Source organism: Ceratotherium simum, chromosome 30, assembly GCF_057802395.1.
Source record: "Ceratotherium simum simum isolate JZ-2026a chromosome 30, ASM5780239v1, whole genome shotgun sequence".
NCBI lineage: Eukaryota > Metazoa > Chordata > Mammalia > Perissodactyla > Rhinocerotidae > Ceratotherium > Ceratotherium simum.
Window position 1 is genome coordinate 27,880,918 of NC_141929.1, and position 22,713 is coordinate 27,903,630.

Here is a 22,713-nt window from a genome sequence, read left to right on the forward strand (position 1 = left end):
TCTGTTGTCTAATAAACCTTGGATTATCGAGCATGGCCCCTCAAGTCCTTCTGGCTGTAAATGATATCGGGGAATCCTGGGGAAGGGCATGGAAAGATCTATTTCTACCTTAAGGGGTTCTGCATCCATATGCGTCCAACATCGGTGGAGATTTTGCCCATAAAGAAGAGGGGATTCTGTCTAATAGTTGATCTAAATCTTCCGTGAAATAGGTGTTGGTTGAAGGGGGCAAAGGACTGAGGGAAGTCAGACAAAGCCGTTAGAGAAATAGACATGACGGGCAAGAGTCGGGGTCCTGTGGGAGGAGTCCTGTGGGGACACGATGAATTTTTATACCCTAATTCGTGAGAAGATTCCTTCCTAACAGGCTTACTGGGGCGGTAGAACTGAGAAGGAAATTGTGTTGAGCTTTAAGAGGTCCCATAGAAATGGTAAGGGGTTGAGACAGAGGCCAATCATGAGGGAAATTATCAAAACTCACCACTGGTAAGGTTTGGTGACTCTGAAGGGGGGGCAGGAGCCAAAGTGGTGCTAAGGGTAGAATGTGTTGCATGGTGTCGATGGAAGCGCGGTAGGGTACACTTTAACTTGTAGAGTTATTTCCCCTCGTGAGTTTGGTGGCAGTTGAGGGCACTGGACATTTACTTCCCCAGAGGAGAGTCAATAATTTTCTGGAGAGGAGGGGGCTCAGGCTTTTTCCTTCCTCTCGAGGTCTGGGCACTCCTGGACCCAGTGTCTTTTTATCTTTCAGTTTTGGCAGGTGTCTTGATCAGTGGCAGACCATGATTTTGGAGCTTGCCAGAGATTAAATTTTTTAGGTCCTTCTTGCTGTTTTAATTGCAATGCCATAAGCCTCTGTTGTGCATTTTCCAATTTTTTTGGAAATACTATCTTCATAATGCTGGGCTAATGTCTGGAGCTCAGACATGTCTGCATTTTGCCTGTTAATATTACTTCTCTGTAATGTGTCATGGAGCTCGGATCTGAGACCATCTACAAAGCTTGTGGCCAGAGCAGAGGCTGTTTGGGAAGTCAGTTCCAGCCCTGAATGCTCTTTCCATGTTGTTTCGGATGGAGATAGTTAGCCACAGTATCATCTCTTCATTGTTTACAATTTTAAATACATGACCCATCAGTTTTGGTGGAGAGACCTGAGGGATGGCTCCAAGGATTTTTCTCTTAGTTCCCTCATTTCTGATGGGAATCAGGGTAGTCGGAGACCCTTAAAGGGTCTTCAGGAATGACGTTCCATTTGGCCTTTCTGAATCAAAGAGGGGCATCGCCAGGGCCAACCAGTAGGTGGCTAAGTTGATATAAGTTAGGGAATCTGGAGCGTATACTCCCAGAACAATCCTAAATCGTTCAATAAATCTTTCCCTTTTCTTTCAGGAGTCAGGAAGGTCCTTGATGATGGCATGTAATTCTCACCGAAACCAAGGTTTAAATGTTGTCTTCTGTTGGCCTCACTTGAGGCTGGGTACCAGCCACACCCTGGGCTTCATCTAACAGAGATGGGGATCTGGTGAACCTTACAGTGACGCGAGTTGAGGGGCTGGGTGCTGTTGGTGAAGGGCATTCTGGGAGAGAAGGAGAGATACAAAGGAGAGCTGGGAGGGGAATATGGGGGTGCTGTGAAGTTCTAGAGGATTTACAGGCTCAGAAAAAATTTTCTGAAGACATTAAGAACTGTAATAGTTTCAATGAGGTTTGAATCATTTAGATACTTTCCAGCTTCTTCATACCAAGTGAAAAAAGCAGACCATGTGCATCAGAGAATTTTGTTCCTTTTTACCCTAGGGCTCCCCTTTGGTGGACTAATTTGGGGATATCCCAAAAGCCCCAGAGGGGCCACTGTAGCTTAAGAGAGTTTTTAGTAAGGTTTTGCCTTACTAAAGGAAGGAAAGTGGGCAGCGTGAGGGCCATAGAAGCATATGGGCAGCAGGAGTTGGAGAAGGAGAGGTTTCAGTCGATTGAGAAGCTCCCATGTTCTTGAACAATGTACCTTTACACTTATGAACAGAGAAATGTGGGATTCTAACCCAGCCTCTGCTCCTTATGGAGACTCGCCTCTCACAATCAGAAAAGCCTAGGGCCGGCCCCGTGGCTTGGCGGTTAGGTGCACGCACTCCGCTGCTGGCGGCCCGGGTTCGGATCCCGGGTATGCACCGACGCACCGCTTCTCTGGCCATGCTGAGGCCGCGTCCCACATACAGCAACTAGAAGATGTGCAGCTATGACATACAACTATCTACTGGGGCTTTGGGGGAAAAAAATAAATAAATAAAATTAAAAAAAAAAAGAAAAGCCTAGGACTCTATCCCAGCCTCTGTTTTCCTGGGACTCTAACCCAGCTGTTATAGAGAAACCCACGACTCTAACCTGGCCTCAGCTTGTCAGGGACTCTAGCCCAGCTTCTAGAGTATACTCAGAATCCTAAGAATCAAAACCTGTCCTCGAGCCAGCCCTGATGGCCTAGCGGTTAAAGTTTGGCGTGCTCTGCTTTGGCGGCCCTGGTTCAGTTCCTGGTCACGGAACTACACCACTTGTCTGTCAGTTGCTATGCTGTGGCAGCAGCTCACATAGAAGAACTGGAAGGACTTACGACTAGAATATACAACTATGCACTAGGGCTTTGGGGAGGGGGAAAAAAATTGGATTGTTTGTTTAAAAGAAAAAAAAATACCTGTCTTCACTGTGCATCAACGGACATTTATTGCAGCATTGGATTTCAGAGTCGGGCTCACCACTGGGTACCCAAACCAGCAAGCAGACTGGAGACAAAAGGTCTAGGTGTGCACCGTGAGGCCTGGTGGTCGAGTCCGAGGGTCTGATGGTGGTTCCGATACACATCCAAGTCACAACACCAAAAACTGCTGGAGAGAACCAGAGCCAGAAAGAAGTTAAAGCGGTGAAGGTAGATTTTATTAAAAAAACTCTTGCAATAGGGGAAGAGAGATTCCAGTATAGAACTGGGCTCAATTCCAAATACAACCAGAACAAGTGGGGATTTAGAGCCAAGGAGCAGGTTGGGGGTGGGGAGGCGTTGGTGGATGGAAAATTACTAAGAGGAGACATCAAGTCTGGGGGATTCTGGCTGAAGGCAGGTGGGGTGATGGGAGATCATCTGGGGGCAGGGGGGAGGCGGAGTGTGATCAGATATCAGAGTAAGAAATTCTCAGTAACCTTATTTAGTAGGATTCTTGCTAAAACTGGATTCTAGAAGGAAGTACGGGGAGGGGCCTTGTTGGGGAGAGGGTTCAAGGGAGCCTGACTCAAGTTTGGTGAAGCAAAGAATCTTCGTCAACGCCGATGGTGGGTGGACGTGACCTGGTGTTTGGCAGAGCTTCCTCAGGGAAAGGAAGTCGGGGTTTGGAGAAAAGCTTGGGGCAATTTCATCCATTTCCACCAAAAATTTCTGTGCGGGGTCCCTCCTTTGGGAAATGGATTTCTAAAATTTTGCTTTGAAATTTCCATGTGGGAAATGGACAGTGGTCATCAGAAATGGACAACAGGGGTGTGCCAGTTGAACTGAAAGCATTGTAATCTTTCACAATATTTATTCCCAATCAGCCAATTTAAAAAAAAGTTTATGGGGCTACCTAGTAAAGAGAGGAGCCCAGGACCCATGAGCAATGCTGTTAGAGGCTCATGGTCAGACAAGGTTGGCCATTGTCTTCTCTTTTGGAGGTTCCCCTCTTTGGGGAAATCCTACCTTAAGGAGAGGGCATCTCTGTGACGAGAACTTGAAGCTCCCAATGATTGGTGCTGGCCCCTACAGGGACCTCAGGGCTCCACGGTGGGTTTGTATATCCATCCATCCCAGGGATCTTTGGTTCTGCTGGGTCTGGTCAGAACCCAAGGCTGGTGGGGACCAGTGGGACTGAGATGTGTGAACACCAGCCCTTCAGTCAACCAGCTTGAAATGCCCTTCAGTCAACCAGCTTGAAACATGATCCACATTTTGCTAGTATCATTTCATCCAGACCCCAACCTTCCCCCACCCGTTTTTTAATTGGAGCCTTTTGAATTAAAGCCCAGACACGTCATTTCACAGTTTCATTCCGAGACCCTGATATGGTGTGAGGGTTTGTACAAACAGCTCTGGATTAGAAGCCAGGCTGTGGGGTTCCTGCCCCAGCACTCATTTACTGGGCAATCTTGAGCAAGTCATTTCTCCTCTCTGGGTTTGTCTCCTCATTTGTAAAAGGGACGTTCTGGCTCAGGTAGTGGCGAAGTCCCTTGTTTAGTAAAGGAAAGGCACTGGCACCAGGCCCAGGGCCCCCACCACCATCCCGGGGCCGCCCTCCTCGGTTCCCTCAGGCTCCTGGTACCAAGACAAGGAATAAACAAACAAGCCACGGTAATTTCCCTCTTCCCTGGAAACAAAGCTGGGGTGGTCTGGGGAGGCGTGTGGAGAGATCCGAGGGTGCCAGGTGGAAGTGGGCCAAGAGGGCCGAGAGATGATCATTTCCCTGGCCTGCAGGGAACATCTGAGGACACCGAGGCCAGATGTGTTGATTTTGCACTCTCCCTGGTGTGATAAAATCCCCATCAAGAGCATTTCTTTATCCCGCGCCAGCCTGCCTAGGGGTGGACCCCAGCCTGCGCTGGTCTTGTCTTCTGTCTCCGGAGCACATCTCCTCTTATGGAAGAGCCCCAGCTGCTTTTGCACTGTCAGCGGAGCGCTGGCTCATGAACGCGCTCCTCTCCAGCGGCACACTCAATGTCTGGGTGCCCGCCAAGCCCCTGCCGCCTGCCTCCACGGCCCAGCCTGCCGACCCCTCCCCCCTCAGTGATCGCCCACTTCCTTCCTCCATCACCACCTTCCATTCTCCAGTGAAGAGCCTGTTATCGATCTTGGCCCATTCCTCAAAGTTGCTGCACCCTAATTCCATCCGTGCCACCTCTCCCCCAGGGGACCGCCCGGCAGTCCTCCTGGGTTTGTTAATGGTGGTGCTCCATGACACGTGGCCCCCACCCACGAAGAGCGAGTCTGCCCAAGATGGGGGCTTGGTGTCTCTGATAAGGACAATCAGGTGGTCTGTGCCCACAGAACCTGCCTTGTTGGAGGCTGGCTTCCATCCTGAAATTGGAACCTGCCGGAAACTGGGTGGCCTCGCTTGCACTTCCCAGTCCCTGCCATTGTGAGCATCCAGAAGGCTGCATGAGTCTGATTCACCAAGTGCCCCAGTTGAAGGCCTGGCACAGAGCAGCTGTCAGTAAGTGCTGGCTGCACAGTGGACTTGCTGTGGTCCTTGCATGCCAGGAAGGATGCCTGGCTTCTCTCTCTCTAGCATGACCTCAAAAGCCAGAAGAACCGACTGACCAGTCGGAGTTGAATCAGCAGATCAATGCAGTGGGGCTGGGGAACAAGGCACAGACTGTGATCTCCTGGGTCTGTCAGCGCAGCGACTGGGAGCCTGTCTCGGGGAGCGCAGGGGCGCAGGAGGCAGAATGGGAGCCAGAGCCACAGGCTGGGGTGGAGCAGGCGCCGGTGGCAGGGCTGCACTAAGGTGGGACTGAGGTTAGGGCAGATGCAGGGCCTCACCGCTGATCGCTCACGTGACCCCAGGCAGGTCATTGAACCTGTTCCTCTGTAAAAGTGGAATCATCATTCCTACTCAGTTTACTTTTTGGGGGGTTATTGGGAGAAACAGATGAGAGGGTCCTGACAGGCCTGTGAAAGGGTTAGAGCTGTGTCAGGTCTAAATGTCTGTGCCTACACTGATGAGGAATGGGGGCAGTGACCCCCTGCCACGGGCCCTGCCCTGGGCCAGATGTGGTAGGTAGACTTCTCTGGTGTGCAGGCCTGGCAGGCTGGGGATTCCACCCTCATTTCACTCAGGCATCATTAACACCTCTCATGGCCACCTTACAAGTCATAACAGAGACTCCCAAGTGTCCCCCCGGATTGTGAAGCCTGCTGGAGAAGACAGGGGCAGAGGAAACTCATCTTTTCACCTAGTTGAATAGAAGCAGTCCAAGACAAAATCCACCATTTTTATTTGCTGAACATAATTTAAAACTATTTAACACAAAAATATCTCTCCATCCATCATCAGAAATCCAGACGGCAATCAGAGAGGACTGGTCCTTTGCTCTGGTGAGGGCTTGATGAATAAAAACCCTGTGCAACCCCCGGCCCGTCCTCCGTGTCCCCCTCAGGATGCCCACAGGCCACAGCAGGGAGCTGGAGGCAGCAGAAAGAGAACTGTGACTGGGAAAGCTGATGGGAAGCTAGAGCTCACAGAGCGTTGGAGGCCTGGCTTAAAGCCAGGAGCCAGGCCAAAATGAAACATCTGCTCATCTCCCCAGGCACCTGGCTGGGGGCGAGTGGGAGGAAGGAATGGAGAAAACTGAGGCTGAACCACAAATTAGCACCCTGTACCTTGGCCCTGAAATGGCCTCTGCTGGCATAGGAGGAGGTGAGACTAAAAATAAATAAATAAAAGTGACACTTCAAGGAGGGATGGTGACAGACCCATTGAAGCACCCTTCGTCCTGGCTTGAGCAGGGATGAGCCAAGGCATGATGGTTTTAAAAACCCTGGTCTGAGGCCAGTGGCATCGAAATGCAAACAGCTGAAGGGGGAGTGTGGGGGAGGGGCCCCTTGTTGGAAGGATTACAGTGGGGATTCTGGCTGAGTACAGTGGGCTCACCGGGTGACCCCCAATTTTTTTATTTTTGCATAACCACCATAGACCTAGAACTAGGAAGTCCAGGCTGCCCTCTGCTGGTGACTTCCGGGAATGACCACAACACAGTGGTACCCGACCTGTGACCTAAAAGGATCAGGAGAGAACCATTCCCCAGGGACAACCAGGAGTGGCTGCACCTCGGGCCAGTCTCCCAGCGGGAGGCTGGGAGCATCTCCATCAACTTGAGCAGGCTCCTCCGTCTCTGCCTGGCCTGCAGAGGGGCCTGGGACACGGACGGCCCCTGGTGCTCACTTCAAAGGCATCGAGAAGAACTTGTTCCCAGACTTGCAGCGGACCTGCCCGGCGAGCACGCGCAGCAGGATCTCGGAGTCTTCAAACTCATCCACAATCGCCTTAAAGCAGGAGCCGGGAGAGGAGAGTCACTTGAAGGGGAATCAGGGACCCAGAGGGCACTGCAAACAACCCCGCCTACTGGGACCCTTCAGAGGTGAGGCAGTGCTGAGGGGAGACCGAGGGCCAGGCAGGCTCCAGGCTCTGCGCTTATTCTCTTGGCCGATCAGCCCTGCAGTCTCGGGAGGTCGGGCCTATCATCCCCACTTTGCAGAGGAGGAAACGGACGCTCAGAGCCCTGGATTACAGAATCCAACCAAACCAGGACTGGGACCTGGGGCTGCTGGAGCCCGAAGCCAGAGCTCTTTGTGGCCTCCAGTGTGGTTAGGCTGAAGCAGAGGTGGCTATTTGATGAGGGCCCTGGGCTGTATCCTGTCTGCACATGTTTTGTTTGGCTTGCAAAATGTGTTTTTTAAAAAAATACATATTAGCTGCAAACCTTTGAAAATAGGGAGATTGCACATAAAAATCCAGATTTCTGGCTTCTCTTGAAAACAGAAGTGCTAGCAACACTAGGTCCACATTCCTGCACGGCAACACTCCCCACTGTCTCCTCCCCCTAACCACGCTGGAGGCAGCAAAGAGCTCTGGCTTCGGGCTCCTGCAGCCCCAGGTCCCAGTCCTGGTTTTGTTGGATTCTGTAATCCAGGGCTCTGAGCATCCATTTCCTCATTTTCAAAGTGGGGCTGATAGGTCCGACCTCCCAGGATTGCAGGGCTGATCGGTGCTCAGAGGTGGAGCATCAGCTCCTCGGAGGGCACTGGGGAAAGGGAAATATATCACCTCCCTCTCAAATACAAGCAAGGCCACGAGGGTGGATGTTCTTTACACCTGGCACATTTCACTCATTTCCAACATCTGCCAGGCCCCTGTGGCACCCACGCCTTTGCCCTCTGGGCGAGGGGCCAGGACTTCAGGGGAGGCCTGCAGCATCCTCCAGATCAGTGTTCTAGGGCAGTGCTTCTCAAATTTTAACAGTGACACAAAGCCCTAGATATCTTGCTAAAATGCAATTCTGGTTTCTTAGGTGTGAGTGTGGCCCAAGAGTCTGTGTTGCTGATAAGCTTCCAGGTGATGCTGACGCTGCTGGTCCAGGACTGCACTCTGAGTAGCGAGGTAAGGTGTTTGGGTCTCATGCCATGTCTGTGATTTCCCAGGCATTCAGGTTTGCATGCCTGATCCTCAGGGCCAATCGGCTCCCTCGCCCTCCCCACCCTCTAGCCCATCACTTCTGGAGGTCAGCACCCTCTGTGCTCCCGCCCTGGGAATTCACCTGTAGCTCCCGCAGGCACTGCCCGTCCAGCTGGAGTCGTGCGTTGCCCACACACCAGGCCAGGCTGATGTGGAATGAAGGGTCCTGTGGGAGAACAGCAGGGAGGCAGGCGGTCACCTGGAGGTCAAGGCAGGTCCAGACATCGCGGCAGGTCTGTGACGGAGCTGTCACGGTATCCCAGGGGACCCCTGGCCTGCCCCCTGGGAGACCAGACCCTCAGTGTTGATCCCAAGCACCCTCCACAGATAGATCAAACAGCCCTGGGGTGGTCCTGGCTATGGACTGAATTGTGTCCCCCCACAAATTCATATGTTGAAGCCTTAACCCCCACTGTGATGGTATTGGAGATGGCGCCTTTGGGAGATAATTAGGTTCGGATGAGGTTACAAAGGTGGGGCCCTCACGATGGGATTCGTGCCCCTATGGGAGACAGCGAGAGCTTGCTTCCTGTTCCCACCATGTGAGGATAGGGAGAAGACGGCTGTCACGAGCCGGGAAGAGAGTCCTCCCCACTCTGCCTGAGGGCACCTTGATCTTGGACTTCTAGGCTCCAGAACTGTGAGAAAATAAACTTCTGTTGCGTAAGCCACCCAGTCTGTGGTATTTTGTACGCAGCCTGAGCTGACTAAGACACTCCTGTTCTCAGAGGCTCTTCTTTACATATCACAGAGTCATTAAATCTGGGACGTGGAAGAGAACCCAGCTCCAATTCTATTTTCTGATCTAACACATTTCAATAGATGACAGACTTTTGAGGATGAAATGAACAAAACCCAAAATGTCTAAAATTATGAAGAAATAGTAATTATCTCTATTCAAATTCATACTTATATACCTCAGCATGATTTTAAAAGAATATATCAAAACCAATGGCCCTTTAAAGGCTTGATACTCAGCTGGGAGTTCAAGTCCCCCTGGAGGGCAAGGGGCAAGGCACAGGAAGGTATGTGAAGCTACAACTCCTCCTGCAGTGTTTTTAATTTTTTACTAAAAAACATTTGGGAAAATGACTTCTTAAAAAATATAAAAATAAACGTGGATACGTTATGGAATAGAAGGCATAAATCTCGTGCATATTTAAGATATAACAAAAGATTTCTAAGAAATCTTGGCCTTTGGGTGGGCCACATCTGACCACACCCCAGAGCCCTCATCTCTGAGGGGTGTGTGTCCTCGGCAGGCTGGCATTCAGGACACTTCACATGGGAAAGTTCTGGAGGGCTCTTCAGTTTCCTCTCACGAGGGCTTCTTGAAGGCTGGTTTTATTCCAGTTATAGATGGGCCCATGCAGAAGAAAAAGCCCTGATCATTACCTGGTAGAAAGTGGTGAGGTCAAATTCCTCCATGACTCTGTCTACCTCTGAAACCAGGTCCAGGAACTGGGCGTGCCCGGAGGTGACCTCGAGCCCAATGAACGTCCTGCGGGGAGGCAGAAGTGGAGACAACACGGTGTGAGACGCAGCCTCTGAGAACATAAGCCACCCGCGCTGGGGCAGAGGATGGACAGACAGAAAGCCCAGAGGTCTGGGCCATGGGTTCCTTCCCTGTCTCTGGGACAGTTCACTTTCCTGCTCTCTGAAATTTATTATCTGTCTCCCCTGCAGAATGCTCTTTCAATCCTCCCTCCTCTGTCTGTAAACCTTCCTTCCCCAAGTCTAACCCCACGTCTCTCCTCCCTCCCAGGATCTGACAACCCTTGAGGGAACGCCTACATCTGCCACTGCCAAGTCTACAGACCCCAAAGCCTCTGCATCCGTGCTCTCCATCATTGCTCCCGAGTCTCGACCCTTTCTCGAGGACTTCACTCTCTGGCACCAGCTCCCTTCCCATCAGCACTCAGACATGCTCTCTCATCTTTAAAACCCTCCCTTAAACCCACATCTTCAGCCAACCCCATCTCATTCTCAGTAAAACTTCTTTTCAGGTGATGTGTCTACCTTCACTGTCTCTAAACCTCTCCTCTCATCTTCAACCCACTTCGCCGGGAACTGCTCTCGTAAAGCGGCCAACGACCTCCGTGTTATCGCATCTGGTGGACACTTCTTTGTCCTCATCATGGCCACTCAGCAGTACCTGACACCACTCACTCCTCCCTCCTGGAAACCTTTGTCTCTCTTGGCTTCCACACACTACACAGTCCTGGTTTGATCCCACCTCTGGTTCCTTGTTTCTCCTCTGCCGCCCTTTCTTTCCGACCTCTAAATGCCCACAGGCTGCAGGGCTCAATCCTCAGCCCTCTCACAGGCTCCATCTGCACTCTCCAGTGGGCTGATCTCACCCAGCCCTGCTTTAAATATCACACAGGCCGATGGCTCCCAAATTTCTATCTCCAGCTGGCCCCTCTCCTGTATACCCAATTGCGTACGTGACATCTCCACCTGGCGGTCTCACAGGCAGCAAAGCCTAACAGGTACAAAGGACAACTTTTGATTTTCATCCCACTGGTGCTTCCCATCACAGAAAATGGGGTCATTATTTACCCCAAACCCAGGAATCTACTTTGATTCTTCCCCTTCACACAGATTCAACCCACTGGTAATTCCAGTTTATTCTACCTCCAGTATATTACGAATGTGTCCACTTTTTGGCTCTTCCACTGCCATCGCCCTAATTCAGGCCACCACTGGTCCCTCACCTGGCGGCACCTGCCTCCTCTCTGCTCTCCCTGCGTCCACCTTTGCTCTCTTACCACTCGCCTCCACTCAGTAGCCACAGACGCAGACGCGATCTAGCCAGACTGACATCTACAAACATAAATGAGATCATGTCTCTCCTCTGTTCACATCCCCCAATGGCTTCCATTACACTGAAAATCCAAACTCCTTCCCTTGACCTTGAAGGGCCCTGCATGAGCTAACCCTGCCCAGCTCATCTCCTGTTGCTCTCCCACGTGCTCCCCGGGTTCCACTTCACTGGCCTCCTCAAACACGCCAAGCTCCTTCCTGCCTCCGAGTTACTTGGTTTGCTGTATCCTCTACTTGAGGCTCTTGCCAGCACCTGTTCCCAAGGCTGGTTCCTTCCCATCCTCAAGTTGCCAGCAAATGTCACCTCCCTGGTGCCCTCCTTGGCCGTCCGCTCCTGACTGTCTATTGTATCACACCATAGTTACTAACGATCTCGTTTACTTTATTATCTGTCTCCCCTACAGGATGTAAGATCCCTGAGAGCAGGGACTGTGCGGACGTTTTCCTGCTGAATCTGCAGTACACAGCAAGTGCCTGGCTCGAGCAAGCGCTTAATAAATCTGTGCAGCATAGAATGAGTGAATGAATGAGTGAGCCCTCCTTTCAGAGGTGCTAAGAGAAGGCAGCCCAGTGAGTGGATCACACAGAAAGGCTCACTTCGAAGCCTTGATAATAACAATTTCTTCAATACTTTAATACTTATCAAAACCTGTTTGGCTCAGTTGAGCCCCACAACTGCCCAGTTGTGGATGTATCAAGGGTAAGCATGTGACGGCGTGGAAACGGAAGGTCACGGAGGTGAAGAGATGAGCTAAACCTTAAGTTGGGGACAGAGCTGGGTAGGAACCCGGGTTTTCGTTCCATCTCAGGCTTCTCTCTCTATACCACGATGTTTTTCTCTACTTTGCCCCTCCCCCCACGCTCCCCTAGTTATTTTTCTTAATGAAAGGTTCACATTTGGGAACAGCTGCCTTTGTAGTCATAGAGTTGGTTAAAACACAAACAAACAAAAACCTGGGACAGACAATCTTTAGTCCAAAGAATCTTCTGGAAGTGACTGGGGGCAGAGGCGGGAGACTCACCTGGTTTTCTCTTGATTGGTATAAATCTTTACCCGGTTGGCAGTAAAGCAGAATCTGAAATTCAGAAGAAGAGAGACCACATTTCAGGAAGAATAATAAGAAAAAAATCAGAAAAAATAGTTTATATTAAAAAATAGTAGTTTGAAAATATAGTTAACTCATTTCACACTTAGTATTGTCATCCTATTATACAGGTGGTAAGCTGAACTCTAAAATGTTAGAGCTGGACAAGACCTTAAATAATCACCCAGTCCAACTAATAGAAAGCATCATTCAGATGCTACCAAAAATTTTAGTTTATTAATAGCAGTTCATTCAAATAAACAATTTGAGACTATCTCCCTTTACTGATGGGAACTGAGAAAGTCTTATTCATCAAGTTGGTGATAATAGATCATTAAAGGGCCAATTTGTTCCTTGCAGGTTTAAAAAAGACAATTCTGGGGGCTGGCCCCATGGCGTAGTGGGTAAGTTCGGTGCGCTCCGCTCCAGTCACCCAGGTTCGGATCCCAGGCATGGACTTACACCACTCGTCAGCCATGCTATGGCAGTGATCCGCATACAAAAAAGAGGAAGCCTGGCAACAGATGTTAGCTCAGGGCGAATCTTCCTCAGCAGGAGAAAGAAAAAAAAGACAATTCCCATCTAGTCTGAGCCATAACAAGGACATTTCCCATGTGCCAGGAGCTGAGCTGAGGGCTTCGTGCACATCATCTCTGTGAGCAGGCAAGATAATTACGCCCATTTTACAGACAAGGAAACTGAAGCTTGGCGACATTGAATTTGGTGAACCCCAATTTGAACTCCAGCCTGCTGATTCCAAAGCCGTTGCTCTCACCTATGATGCTTTAATGAGGGGAAGTGGGTCTCTGGGCAGAAACACCCAGCCACCCACCACTCAGGTCCGTTCCACAGGGACCATCAGGTTCAGCCAGGTAAGTGAGGGCTATTATGGTGGGAAAGGCCAAGTGGAAGTCATCAGCACTGCCTTTAACTAGGAAAATAGTAAACCGAAAGCCATCCCGCGCCCCTGGAGGGACTGCAGAGATGAGCGCCACCACGAAGGACTCGAAAGACGCAGGGGTGGCGATGCCCGCATCTCTGTTCAGCTCTCCTCCGAGGCCTGTGTGGCAGGCAGGTGGGTCCTGGAGAACGACGGTGGATCGCCATCAACCTAAGCAGGTGGCGACTCCCACTGCAGCTGCTGTTCCAGATGTGCTGCCGCTGCTTGAGCAACACAGCACACCCCCTGGACCCAGCACGCGGCTCCGCTCGCAAATGCTCTTCTTGATAACTGTTAGCAGAGAGCACCAGAGCAGTTGCTTTCAGCCGGCAAGGCCAGCAGTACACCTCACTGCCGTACCTCAGGGGTGGATCATCTCTCCAGCCCTATGTCATAATTATTTTGCAGGGTTTGGTCACCTTTCATTTCCACAAGATATCACACTGGTCCATTACATTGATGACATTATGCTGACTGGACTTAGTGACCAGGAAGTAGTAACTACTCTAGACTTACTGGTGAGACATTTGCATGCCAGAGGGTGGGAAATAAATCCAACAAAAATTCAGGGGCCTTCCACCTCAGTGAAATTTCTAGAGGTGCACTGGTTTGGGGCGTGTCAAGATATCCCTTTTCTAAGGTGAAGGATAAGTTATTGCATCTGGCCCCTCCCACAACCAAAAAAGAGGCATATCACCTAGTGGGCCTCTTTGGATTGTGGAGGCAACATCTTCCTCATCTGGGTGTGTCTGTTACTCGGGCCCGTTTACTGAGTGACCTGAAAAGCTGCCAGTTTTCAGTGGGGCCCAGAACAAGAGAAGGCTCTGCAACAACAGGTCCGGGCTGCTGTGAAGCTGCTCTGACACGTGGGCCACATGATCCAGCAGGTCCCATGCTTGACGTGGCAGATGGGGATGCTGTCTGGAGCCTCTGGCAGGCCCCTGTGGGTGAATCGTAGTGCAGACCCTTAGGATTCTGAAGGAAGGCCCTGCAACATCCACAGAGAACTACTCTCCTTTTGAGAAACAGCTCTTGGCCTGCTACTGGGCCATAGTAGGGACTGAATGCTTGACCATGGGCCACCAAGATACCATGCGCCCTCAGCTGCCCATCAGGAACCGTGTTGTCTCACCCACCAAGTCATAATTGGGCATTGCAGAGCAGCACTCCGTCACCAGGTGGAAGTGGTGTATACAATCAGGCCTGGGCAGGCCCTGAAGGTACAAATGAGTTACGTGAAAAGTGGCCCAAGTGCCCATGGTCCCCACTCCTACTACACTGCCTTCTCTCTCCCAGCCTGCACCTGTGGCCTCATGGGGAGTTCCCTACAATTGACAGAGGAAGAGAAAACTCGGGCCTGGCTGACAGACGGTTCTGCACAATGTACAGGCACCACCCGAAAGTGGACAGCTGCAGCACCACAGCCCCTCTCGGGGACGGCCCTGAGGGACAGCAGTGAAGGGAAATCCTCCCAGTGGGCAGAACTTTGGGCAGTGCATCTGGTTGTTCACTCAGCTTGGAAGGAGAAATGGCCAGACGTGTAATTATATACTGACTCAGGGCTGTGGCCAGTGGTTTAGCTGGATGGCCAGGGACTTGGAAAGAATATGATTAGAAAGTTGGTGACAAAGAAATTTGGGGAAGAGATATGTGGATAGACCTCTTGGAACTGGCAAAAACATGAGGATATTCGTGTCCTGTGTCAATGTTCACCAAAGGGTGACCTCAGCAGAGGAGGATTTTAATAATCAAGTGGATAGGGTGACCCAGTCTGTGGACACCAGTCATCCTCCTTCCCCAGCCACCCGTCATTGCCCAGGGGGCTCATGAACAAAGTGGCCACGGGGACAGGGATGGAGGTTGTATCTGGGCTCAGCAACATGGATTTCCACTCACCAAGGCTAACCTGGCTATAGCCACCACTGAGTGCCCAATCTGCTGGCAACAGGAACCAACACTGAGCTCCTGATATGGCACAACTCCCCGGGGTGACCAGCCAGCTCCCCGGTGGCAGGTTGATAACATTAAACTGCTTCCATCATGGAAGGGGCGGTGTTTTGTCCTTAGTGGAAGAGACATACTCTGGATACGGATTTGCCTTCCCTGCATGCAATGCTTCTACCCAAACTACCATCCATGGACTTACAGAATGCCTTATCCACCATCATGGTATTCCACACAGCATTGCTTCTGATCAAGGAACTCACTTCACAGCAAAAGAAGTGCAGCAATGGGCCCACGCTCATGGGATTCTCTGGTCTTACCATGTTCCCCACCATCCTGAAGCAGCTGGCTTCAGAGAACAGTGAAATAGCCTTCCGAAGACTCAGTTACAGTGCCAGCCAGGTAGCAGTACCTTGCAGGCTGAGGCAACATTCTCCAGAAGGCTGTCTATGCTCTGAATCAGCACCCAACATATGGTGCTGTTTCCCCCATAGCCAGGATTCATGGATCCAGGAATCAAGGGGTGGAAATGGGAGGGGCACCACTCACTATTACCTTAGTGACCCACTAGCGAAATTTTTGCTTCCATAAAGTTTGTTCCCAAACTTTATGCTCTGGTGGCCTAGAGGTCTTAGCTGCAAAGGGAGGAATGCTTCCACCAGGAGACATAATGATCCCATTGAATGGGAAGTTAAGACTGCCAGCTGGCCACTTGGGGCTCCTCATGCCTTTGTTTTTTTTTGTTTTTTTTTTTTTTTTAAGATTTTATTTATTTTATTTTTTCCCCCCAAAGCCCCAGTAGATAGTTGTATGTCATAGCTGCACATCCTTCCAGTTGCTGTATGTGGGACTCGGCCTCAGGATGGACGGAGAAGTGGTGCCTCGATGCACACCCGGGATCCGAACCCGGGCCACCAGCATCGCAGCGCGCGCACTTAACCACCAAGCCACAGGGCCGGCCCTCCTCATGCCTTTGACTCAATAGAAAGGGAATTATGGTGTTGGCTGGGGTGACCGATCCTGACTACCAACGGGAAACCCGACTACTGCTCCACAATGGAGGTAAGGAAGACATGTCTGGAAAACAGGAGCTCCCTTAGGGCGTCTCAGAGTGTTACCATGCCCTGCGATTAAGGTCAATGGAAAACTACAACCACCCCATCCAGGCAGGATAAGTAACGGGCCAGATCCTTTAGGAATGAAGGTTTGGGTCACTCCTCCAGGTAAAGAACCACAACCAGCTGACGTACCTGCTGAAGGCAAAGGGAATACAGACTAGGTAGTAAAAGGTAGTTATAAATACCAGCTGCGACCATGTGACCAGTTACAGAAACAAAGACTGTAACTGTCATGAGTATTTCCTCCTTATTTTATTATGAATACGTTTGTGTGTACATATAGATCTATTATGTTTTCTTTCTTCTCTTATTCCCCATGTAATATAAGATGTACTGACTTTGCATCAGTATTTAAGTATTGTTTATTTTATATCATAATATTCAAGTTATGGGATATCAGGAGAAAAGTAGGCATCACTTAAGAACTTTCCCTCCTTTTCCAGGGAAGGGATTAGCGTATTTTCAGATGCATACAGGACAGTTGTATCATGTCAGGCAGAATTATGACCTTGTTACCATCTTAACCTGGAGACTAAGTCTGGTTTAAGGAGATGCATACAGGTATCAAGGCGACAAGGGGTGGACTTGTGATGGGTAATTTTATGTGTCAACTGGACTGGGCTAAGGGATGCCCAAATAGCTGGTAAAACATTATCTCCAGGTGTGTCTGTGAGGTGTTTGCAGAAAGATCAGCATTTGAATTGGTGAACTGAGTAAAGCAAATGGCCCTCCCCACTGTGGGTGGGCATCTTCCAATCCACTGAGGGCCTGAATAGAATAAAAAGGCAGAGGAAGGGCAAAATCACTCTCTCTCTGCTTGAACTGAGACATCCATCTTCTCCTGTCCTCCAACATTGCCACTCCTGGTTCTCAGGCTTCCAGGCTCATATCAGGACTTACACCATCAGCCCCCCGATTTTCAGGACTTTGGAATCAGACTGAATTACACCACCAGCTTTCCTGGTTCTCCAGCTCGCAGACGGCAGATAGTGGACTTCTCAGCCTCTGTAGGTTGCGTGAGCCAATTCCTAAAATAAACCTCCTCTTATATATATCCATAGATATCTTACTGGTTTGTTTCTCTGGAGAGCCCTAATACACCAACCAACACCCCTTCTCCTGGTAACCTCGTATTGGAAGATTGCTCTCCCACTCTGTGCTAGTGGAGTGGTCTCCACCCCCCTGCTCCAAGGGTGCATACCTGACCCAGGCCTGGTCAATCAGGGCATGGCATGCCCTCAGTCGTAGCAACAGAATCAAAGGTGCACTGCCCACTCTTGGTCATCTCAGGCTCAACCAGACAAACTTGAAGAGGTCACGTGGCCCGGCTTCATTCAGGACACGGGCTAGGAAACACCGTGCACCAGAAGGGCAGCATCAAGGGTCCCAACCCAGCTCCAGGTGCTGTTCTCTGGTCCCTAAGTAAGCAAGAGAACAAGCTACATCCATGACCCCCAGGGACCAACATCTCTTGTCATGGCCCTTGGGCAAAGTTTCCAGAGTTCCCAGCCAGGGACTCGCCCAGTTAAAGGACCACTGCATGCAGGGAAGCCCAGAGCCGAGCTTCCCACCAGGGGCTTAGTTCACTCACGGTCTTCCCAGCCCAGATGCAGTGTGCCAGTAAGTCATTTTCACCATAAGTGATGTGGCCCGTGAACACAGCTTTATCCAGGGAACAGACTAGAAGCAGGATAACTGAAGCATTCTCATGTAGAAGGGGAAAGGGTTTTGTTAACTCTGCTCACAAAGGGAGAGCATGTTAGCCAAGTCAGACCAATCAAAGTCATTCCCGTGACTTTTACTGAAGCTCTTAGAAGAGAAGGCTCTCTTTCCAGGCTGGTAGACCAGCAGCCTGGAGAGGCTGGGGGCCTCCTTTGCCTTCGTGAGAATGAAGCCAACACAGAGAGGGGCAGAGCCGAGAGATGGTGAGTCAGGTGCCATCCGACATCTGCTCACCCCAATCCACTCACGCACGAAGCCAGTGCCACCTCTGAACTTTTTAGTTACACCAGCCTGTAAGTCCCCCTCAGTTTAAAGGACTTGGGGTTGGATTTCTGGCACCTGAGATCAAGAGAATTCTGACTAATACACATATGGCTCAATAAATTTGGTAATGACAATGAAAAGCAGGGGCGAGGGCTGAATTAGGTGGAGAGATGAGTTTTAGTTCTGATTCTCTGGCTAACTAGCTGAATTGGAGCAAATCCTTTCTCCTCCGGCTGTCAGAGGGGGTTAGACTAAATTGGCAGTTCTCCAACGGGACAGAGTAGCTCCATGGACTTCCTCCTAAGGCCTCCCGAACTGCGGCCTTCAGCTAGAAGATTTTTGTTTTTCTCTCTCTTACATGTCTACACGTCTGGGCTTTCGTGTACACTTCATCTAAAGAAAGGGCTTTGCAGAGAAAACCAGGGTGAGAAAACCACCATGTCGATGGCTTCTGAGGCTCCTTCTAGAACGAACATTCAGAAGATACAGAAGATGATTTCTGGGCTCCCTCTTGCCTGCTCAGTCATTCAGCAAACACGCATTTGATGCCTACAGTGAGGAAAGCACCTCGAGAAAAGATGTGTGGTGATTCAGAGAAGCGCATTCCTGGGCCTGAACTGGGCTCCAGAGGGGAAGATGGACACGGGAATGACCGGATATGAGGATGAGTGAAATGAGCTCTAGGGGTGTAAACAACCACAGGACCAGACGATCCCCGGGACTGAGGGATTCTGGGGGAGCCCATTGGAAGAGCCTCAATGAAAGAGCGGGGCTTTGATCTGGCCAAGTCTAGGAGGAAAGGCATTTCTGGTAGGAAGAAGAGGAATGAAAATAGTTAAAGAAAGAAAGCCCTAGACTGGTAGACAAGACCAGAAGCCGGGTCCAGTCCTGACCCTTCGCCACGTGCCACGCTGAGGGCACACATGACCTCATCTCACTCACGAGTCCCTCTGAGGCAGCCACCCCCACTCCCATGACTTACACACCAGACAAGGCCTCGGGAGCCTCCTGAGCTTGTGTGGCCCAAGGTCACACAGGATGTGCAGCAGGCAGCCCTGGAAGTTCAGTGTTCTTTTTTTTTTTTTTAATCATTTTATTTATTTATTTTTTTGTGTGAGGAAGATCAGCCCTGAGCTAACATCCATGCCAATCCTCCTCTTTTTGCTGAGGAAGATTGGCCCTGGGCTAACATCTGTGCCCATCTTCCTCCACTTTATATGGGACGCCGCCACAGCATGGCCTGACGAGCAGTGCATTGGTGCGCACCCAGGAACCCATGCCACCAGCAGCAGAGCGTGCGCACTTAACCGCTACGCCACGGGGCCGGCCCCAGAAGTTCAGTGTTCTAACCTTCAGGTTTGGCCTGCTTGCTGGGGTAACACACCCCACACTTATATCTCCACAGTAGCTCAGGACAGGAAGAGGAGCCTTGGAGGGGAGGGAGACGCGGGGCAGCAGGAAGCACTCGGCACTCACCTCGGGAAGGAGGCCAGGCGGTCTTTCAGAGCCTGCACGAAGGGGAGGATCCAGTGATGACGCAGAACCACGCTCTGGGACAGGCTGAGGTGGAACGCCTCCATCCTCACCAGCCGGGGGACGTATGTCTGGGCGTGGGGCAGCAACGCGTCAAGGAGTTCCAGGAAGTCCTCCTTGGCTTCATCTGGAGGGGGAGAGTGGAGAGGGTGGCTGTTCCCTTAGCCAGGGTGGCATGGCTGAATGGAGAAGCCGAGAAGGCAGAGGCCTTTTTTACTCTGGGTTTTAGGAGAAAATTACTTCCACAGCAGCCTATGTCTATATATTGTAGTAATATTTTAATATGTATTTCTGGTTACAGAAGTAACACCCACATGCTCATTGGAAAGAATCCAAGCAAAAAGGAAATGCAAAGGAGAAAGCAGGGGCCCCTGAAATCCTACCACCTAGAACAGTGGTCTCCAAACTATTTTGATCACAGGGGCCATTAGTAAAAGGAGCTTGCACACATACCTGCAATACTTGTGTATTTATTTATAAATACAAACGTGTGCTACTTTGTAAAATTATGTGTGTTATACAATGTACACTCTCAAGAATGGAAATTTAAAAAGACGAGATAAAAAGAAATACACAAAAAAGTTCTAATACTTTTCTTCCTAATGGATCATCCTGACCTCTTCCCCGGGGTGCATACACCCCACCTGCAAGACTACTACCCTAGAGATAAAGCCTGTCAAAAAGCCTTTTCCCAGTGCATGTACTAATGAACATATTTTATTTGTTAAAAAAGATGAGAGCATATCATTGAAACTGTTCTTCCACTGGCTTTCTTCATCTAACACTACGTGTTGCACACCCTTCCTCTCAGTACAGAGGTCGAGCTCGTGATCACCGCTCCACAGTAATCCACAATCAGAAACAGCGCCTTTCTTTAATCAGTCTCCTAGCAGACATTTAGAATCTCCTGATAGACATTTAGAATGCTCCTAATTTTTCACAAAGACAAAGAACACTACAATGCCAACCATCGTATGTTCACATATTATTTATTTTTTAATCAAACATGTGACTAGAGCTGCAGGGTTAACAGTCTGCTCACACCCAGTGTGTTACTCAGTTTGTCCAAAAGTCCTGGTAAACAGGCAGTATAGAGAACCATTTCCATTCTGTGGATGGGGATATGGAGGTCCCAAGAGATTACTTGATCTAACACAAACTAATAAGAGCCACCACTTACTCTGTGTATTGTGCTAAGAACTTGACACAGATTAGCCGATTTAATCTTCACAAAAGTACTAGGAGATAGGTATCACTATTGTCCCCATTTTCGAGATGAGGAAACTGAGGCTCTGAGCAGTCCAGTAACTTAATAAGGGGCACCCAGAGTAGTGGGTAGTGGAGCGAGGTCTGACGCTGAAGCCTGGACATTTCCTGCCTGCTACTCACTCATTAGGGCCAGGGTGGGGCTGGAACCCTGGTAGGGCCCTCTTAGAAATGAAGTGCCAGCTGCAGCTGCACTCTGGGATGGCCCTGACGCTGCCCGACACCCTCCCTTAGTCACCTCCTCACGAGCAGGGAGAACATTATACTCAGAGTTAATAAAAAATATTCTAGGCAGGGGGCCGGCCGGGTGGCATAGTGGTTAAGTTCACACGCTCTGCTTCAGCGGCCTGGGGTTCGTGGGTTTGGATCCCGGGTGCGGACCTACACACTGCTTATCAAGCCATGCTGTGGCAGGCGTCCCACATATAAAGTAGAGGAAGATGGGCACAGATGTCAGCCCAGAGCCAATCTTCCTCAGCAAAAAGAGGAGGATTGGCAATGGATGTTAGCTCTGAGCCAGTCTTCCTCACCAACATAAATAAATAAATAAATAAATAAAATATATTTCAGGCAATGAATTTAAACTGAAACCAAGTTTACAGAAAAATTTCCCAATTCTTGAAACTCTTTCTCCCTCTGCTGAGTCCATCTCTTTCCCACCACCAATGTCAGAGGTCTCTGGCTTCTTCCCCCTGGTTGGGGCCAGCTGCCTCCCACCAAAAGGCACCTATCAGTCTCAGCCACAGGCCTTTCACACGTTACTCACACGGGACGTAGACATGGGTGGCCCAGTTGCCCCGCTCGTGGGGGAAGGTGCGCACGCGGCCCCCATGTTTTGCGCTGTCATCCTCAGGCCCCTCCTCGGTGCCCGGGAACATGTGCAGCACACTGTCTGGGACTGGCAACCTCTGGCTGGGAAGGGGGCTCTGTCCACTGCAAGACAAAAAAAGAAAGAGAGCACATTTATCCTGCTAGCGTTCTCCACCTCTGTACATACAAGGAAAGTTGTAAACCCCTTATACACGTGACTCTGTGTCTATTTCTCACCAGGTGCAGTAAGCAGCTTCTAGATAACCACAAAGCTCTGTCCCCAGTATTGTCTCACTGGGGTCTCCCAACGACTCCAGGACGCAGACTTTGCAGGGAGTGTGGTCCTCACGGGAACCAACTGGGCAGGCAGCAATGTGTGGTTCAGAGGTGAATTCCCTAACTGGACTGGAGCAGCACTTCCTAGCTCTGCGGTCTTGGGCAGGTCATGTGCCCCTTCTGGACCTCAGTTCCCTCCTCTGTAAGGTGGACTCTACCTGACAGTGAGGAAACAGACCCTGGGTGGTACAGCGGTGCGCGCCAGGAGATGGAGTGGGCCAGCGGCGGAGACGGGACCCCAACCCACGTTTCCTGCCTCCTAACCTCGGCCTAGCCAGGTGGGGGCACTCTGTGGCTCTGTCCGGGGCTGTCCTCCGATCCTCCTTTCTCCCTGTGCCCCTTTTCCTTTCCTCGCGAGCCGCCCTGCACCCCCCCACCCCACCGCGACCCTCGGGTCCCCTCGGGGTCTCGCGTGAACCCGTCCCCTCCCCAGAAAGCCTTCCTCGCTCCTCACCGATGGCGGCCTCCAGCCCCCGGCCGGGCCCGGGCCTCGGCCTCGGCCTCATCCTCCGAGCCGCTGCTGCTGTAGCCCACCAGGGGCGCCGCACTCATGGGGCCTCCTCCACCACAGCAGGACCGGTCAGCCGGCTACCGCACCGCGCCCGGAATTCCGCGGAGCCGGAAGTGCC

The 22,713-nt window shown here is 50.7% G+C and overlaps 1 protein-coding gene and 1 long non-coding RNA gene across 3 annotated transcripts in view; one reads left to right on the top strand and one right to left on the bottom strand.

Moving 5' to 3' along the window:
* Positions 1–3,099, top strand: part of LOC147913128 (uncharacterized) — an 11,256-nt gene extending 8,157 nt beyond the window's left edge. The window contains exon 3 of the long non-coding RNA XR_015549163.1: positions 1,390–3,099. This is a non-coding gene — a long non-coding RNA (uncharacterized LOC147913128). The remainder of the gene's footprint in view (positions 1–1,389) is intronic.
* A 2,887-nt stretch (positions 3,100–5,986) lies between these two features.
* USB1 (U6 snRNA biogenesis phosphodiesterase 1) lies at positions 5,987–22,705 on the bottom strand. 2 transcript variants are annotated; one of them, XM_087420178.1, is made up of 7 exons: positions 22,539–22,705; positions 21,705–21,871; positions 19,616–19,799; positions 12,089–12,142; positions 9,636–9,741; positions 8,279–8,406; positions 5,987–7,051 (listed from the first exon to the last, which is right to left on the bottom strand). In XM_087420178.1, exons 1-7 carry the CDS (start codon positions 22,634–22,636, stop codon positions 6,952–6,954), a joined length of 837 nt encoding a protein of 278 aa, XP_087276304.1. In that variant the 5' UTR covers positions 22,637–22,705; the 3' UTR covers positions 5,987–6,951. The 2 variants fall into 2 exon arrangements, with proteins under 2 accessions (XP_087276304.1, XP_004431714.1); XM_004431657.3 differs by having other exon boundaries at positions 8,323–8,406; positions 22,539–22,701.
* Positions 22,706–22,713: the final 8 nt, after the last annotated feature.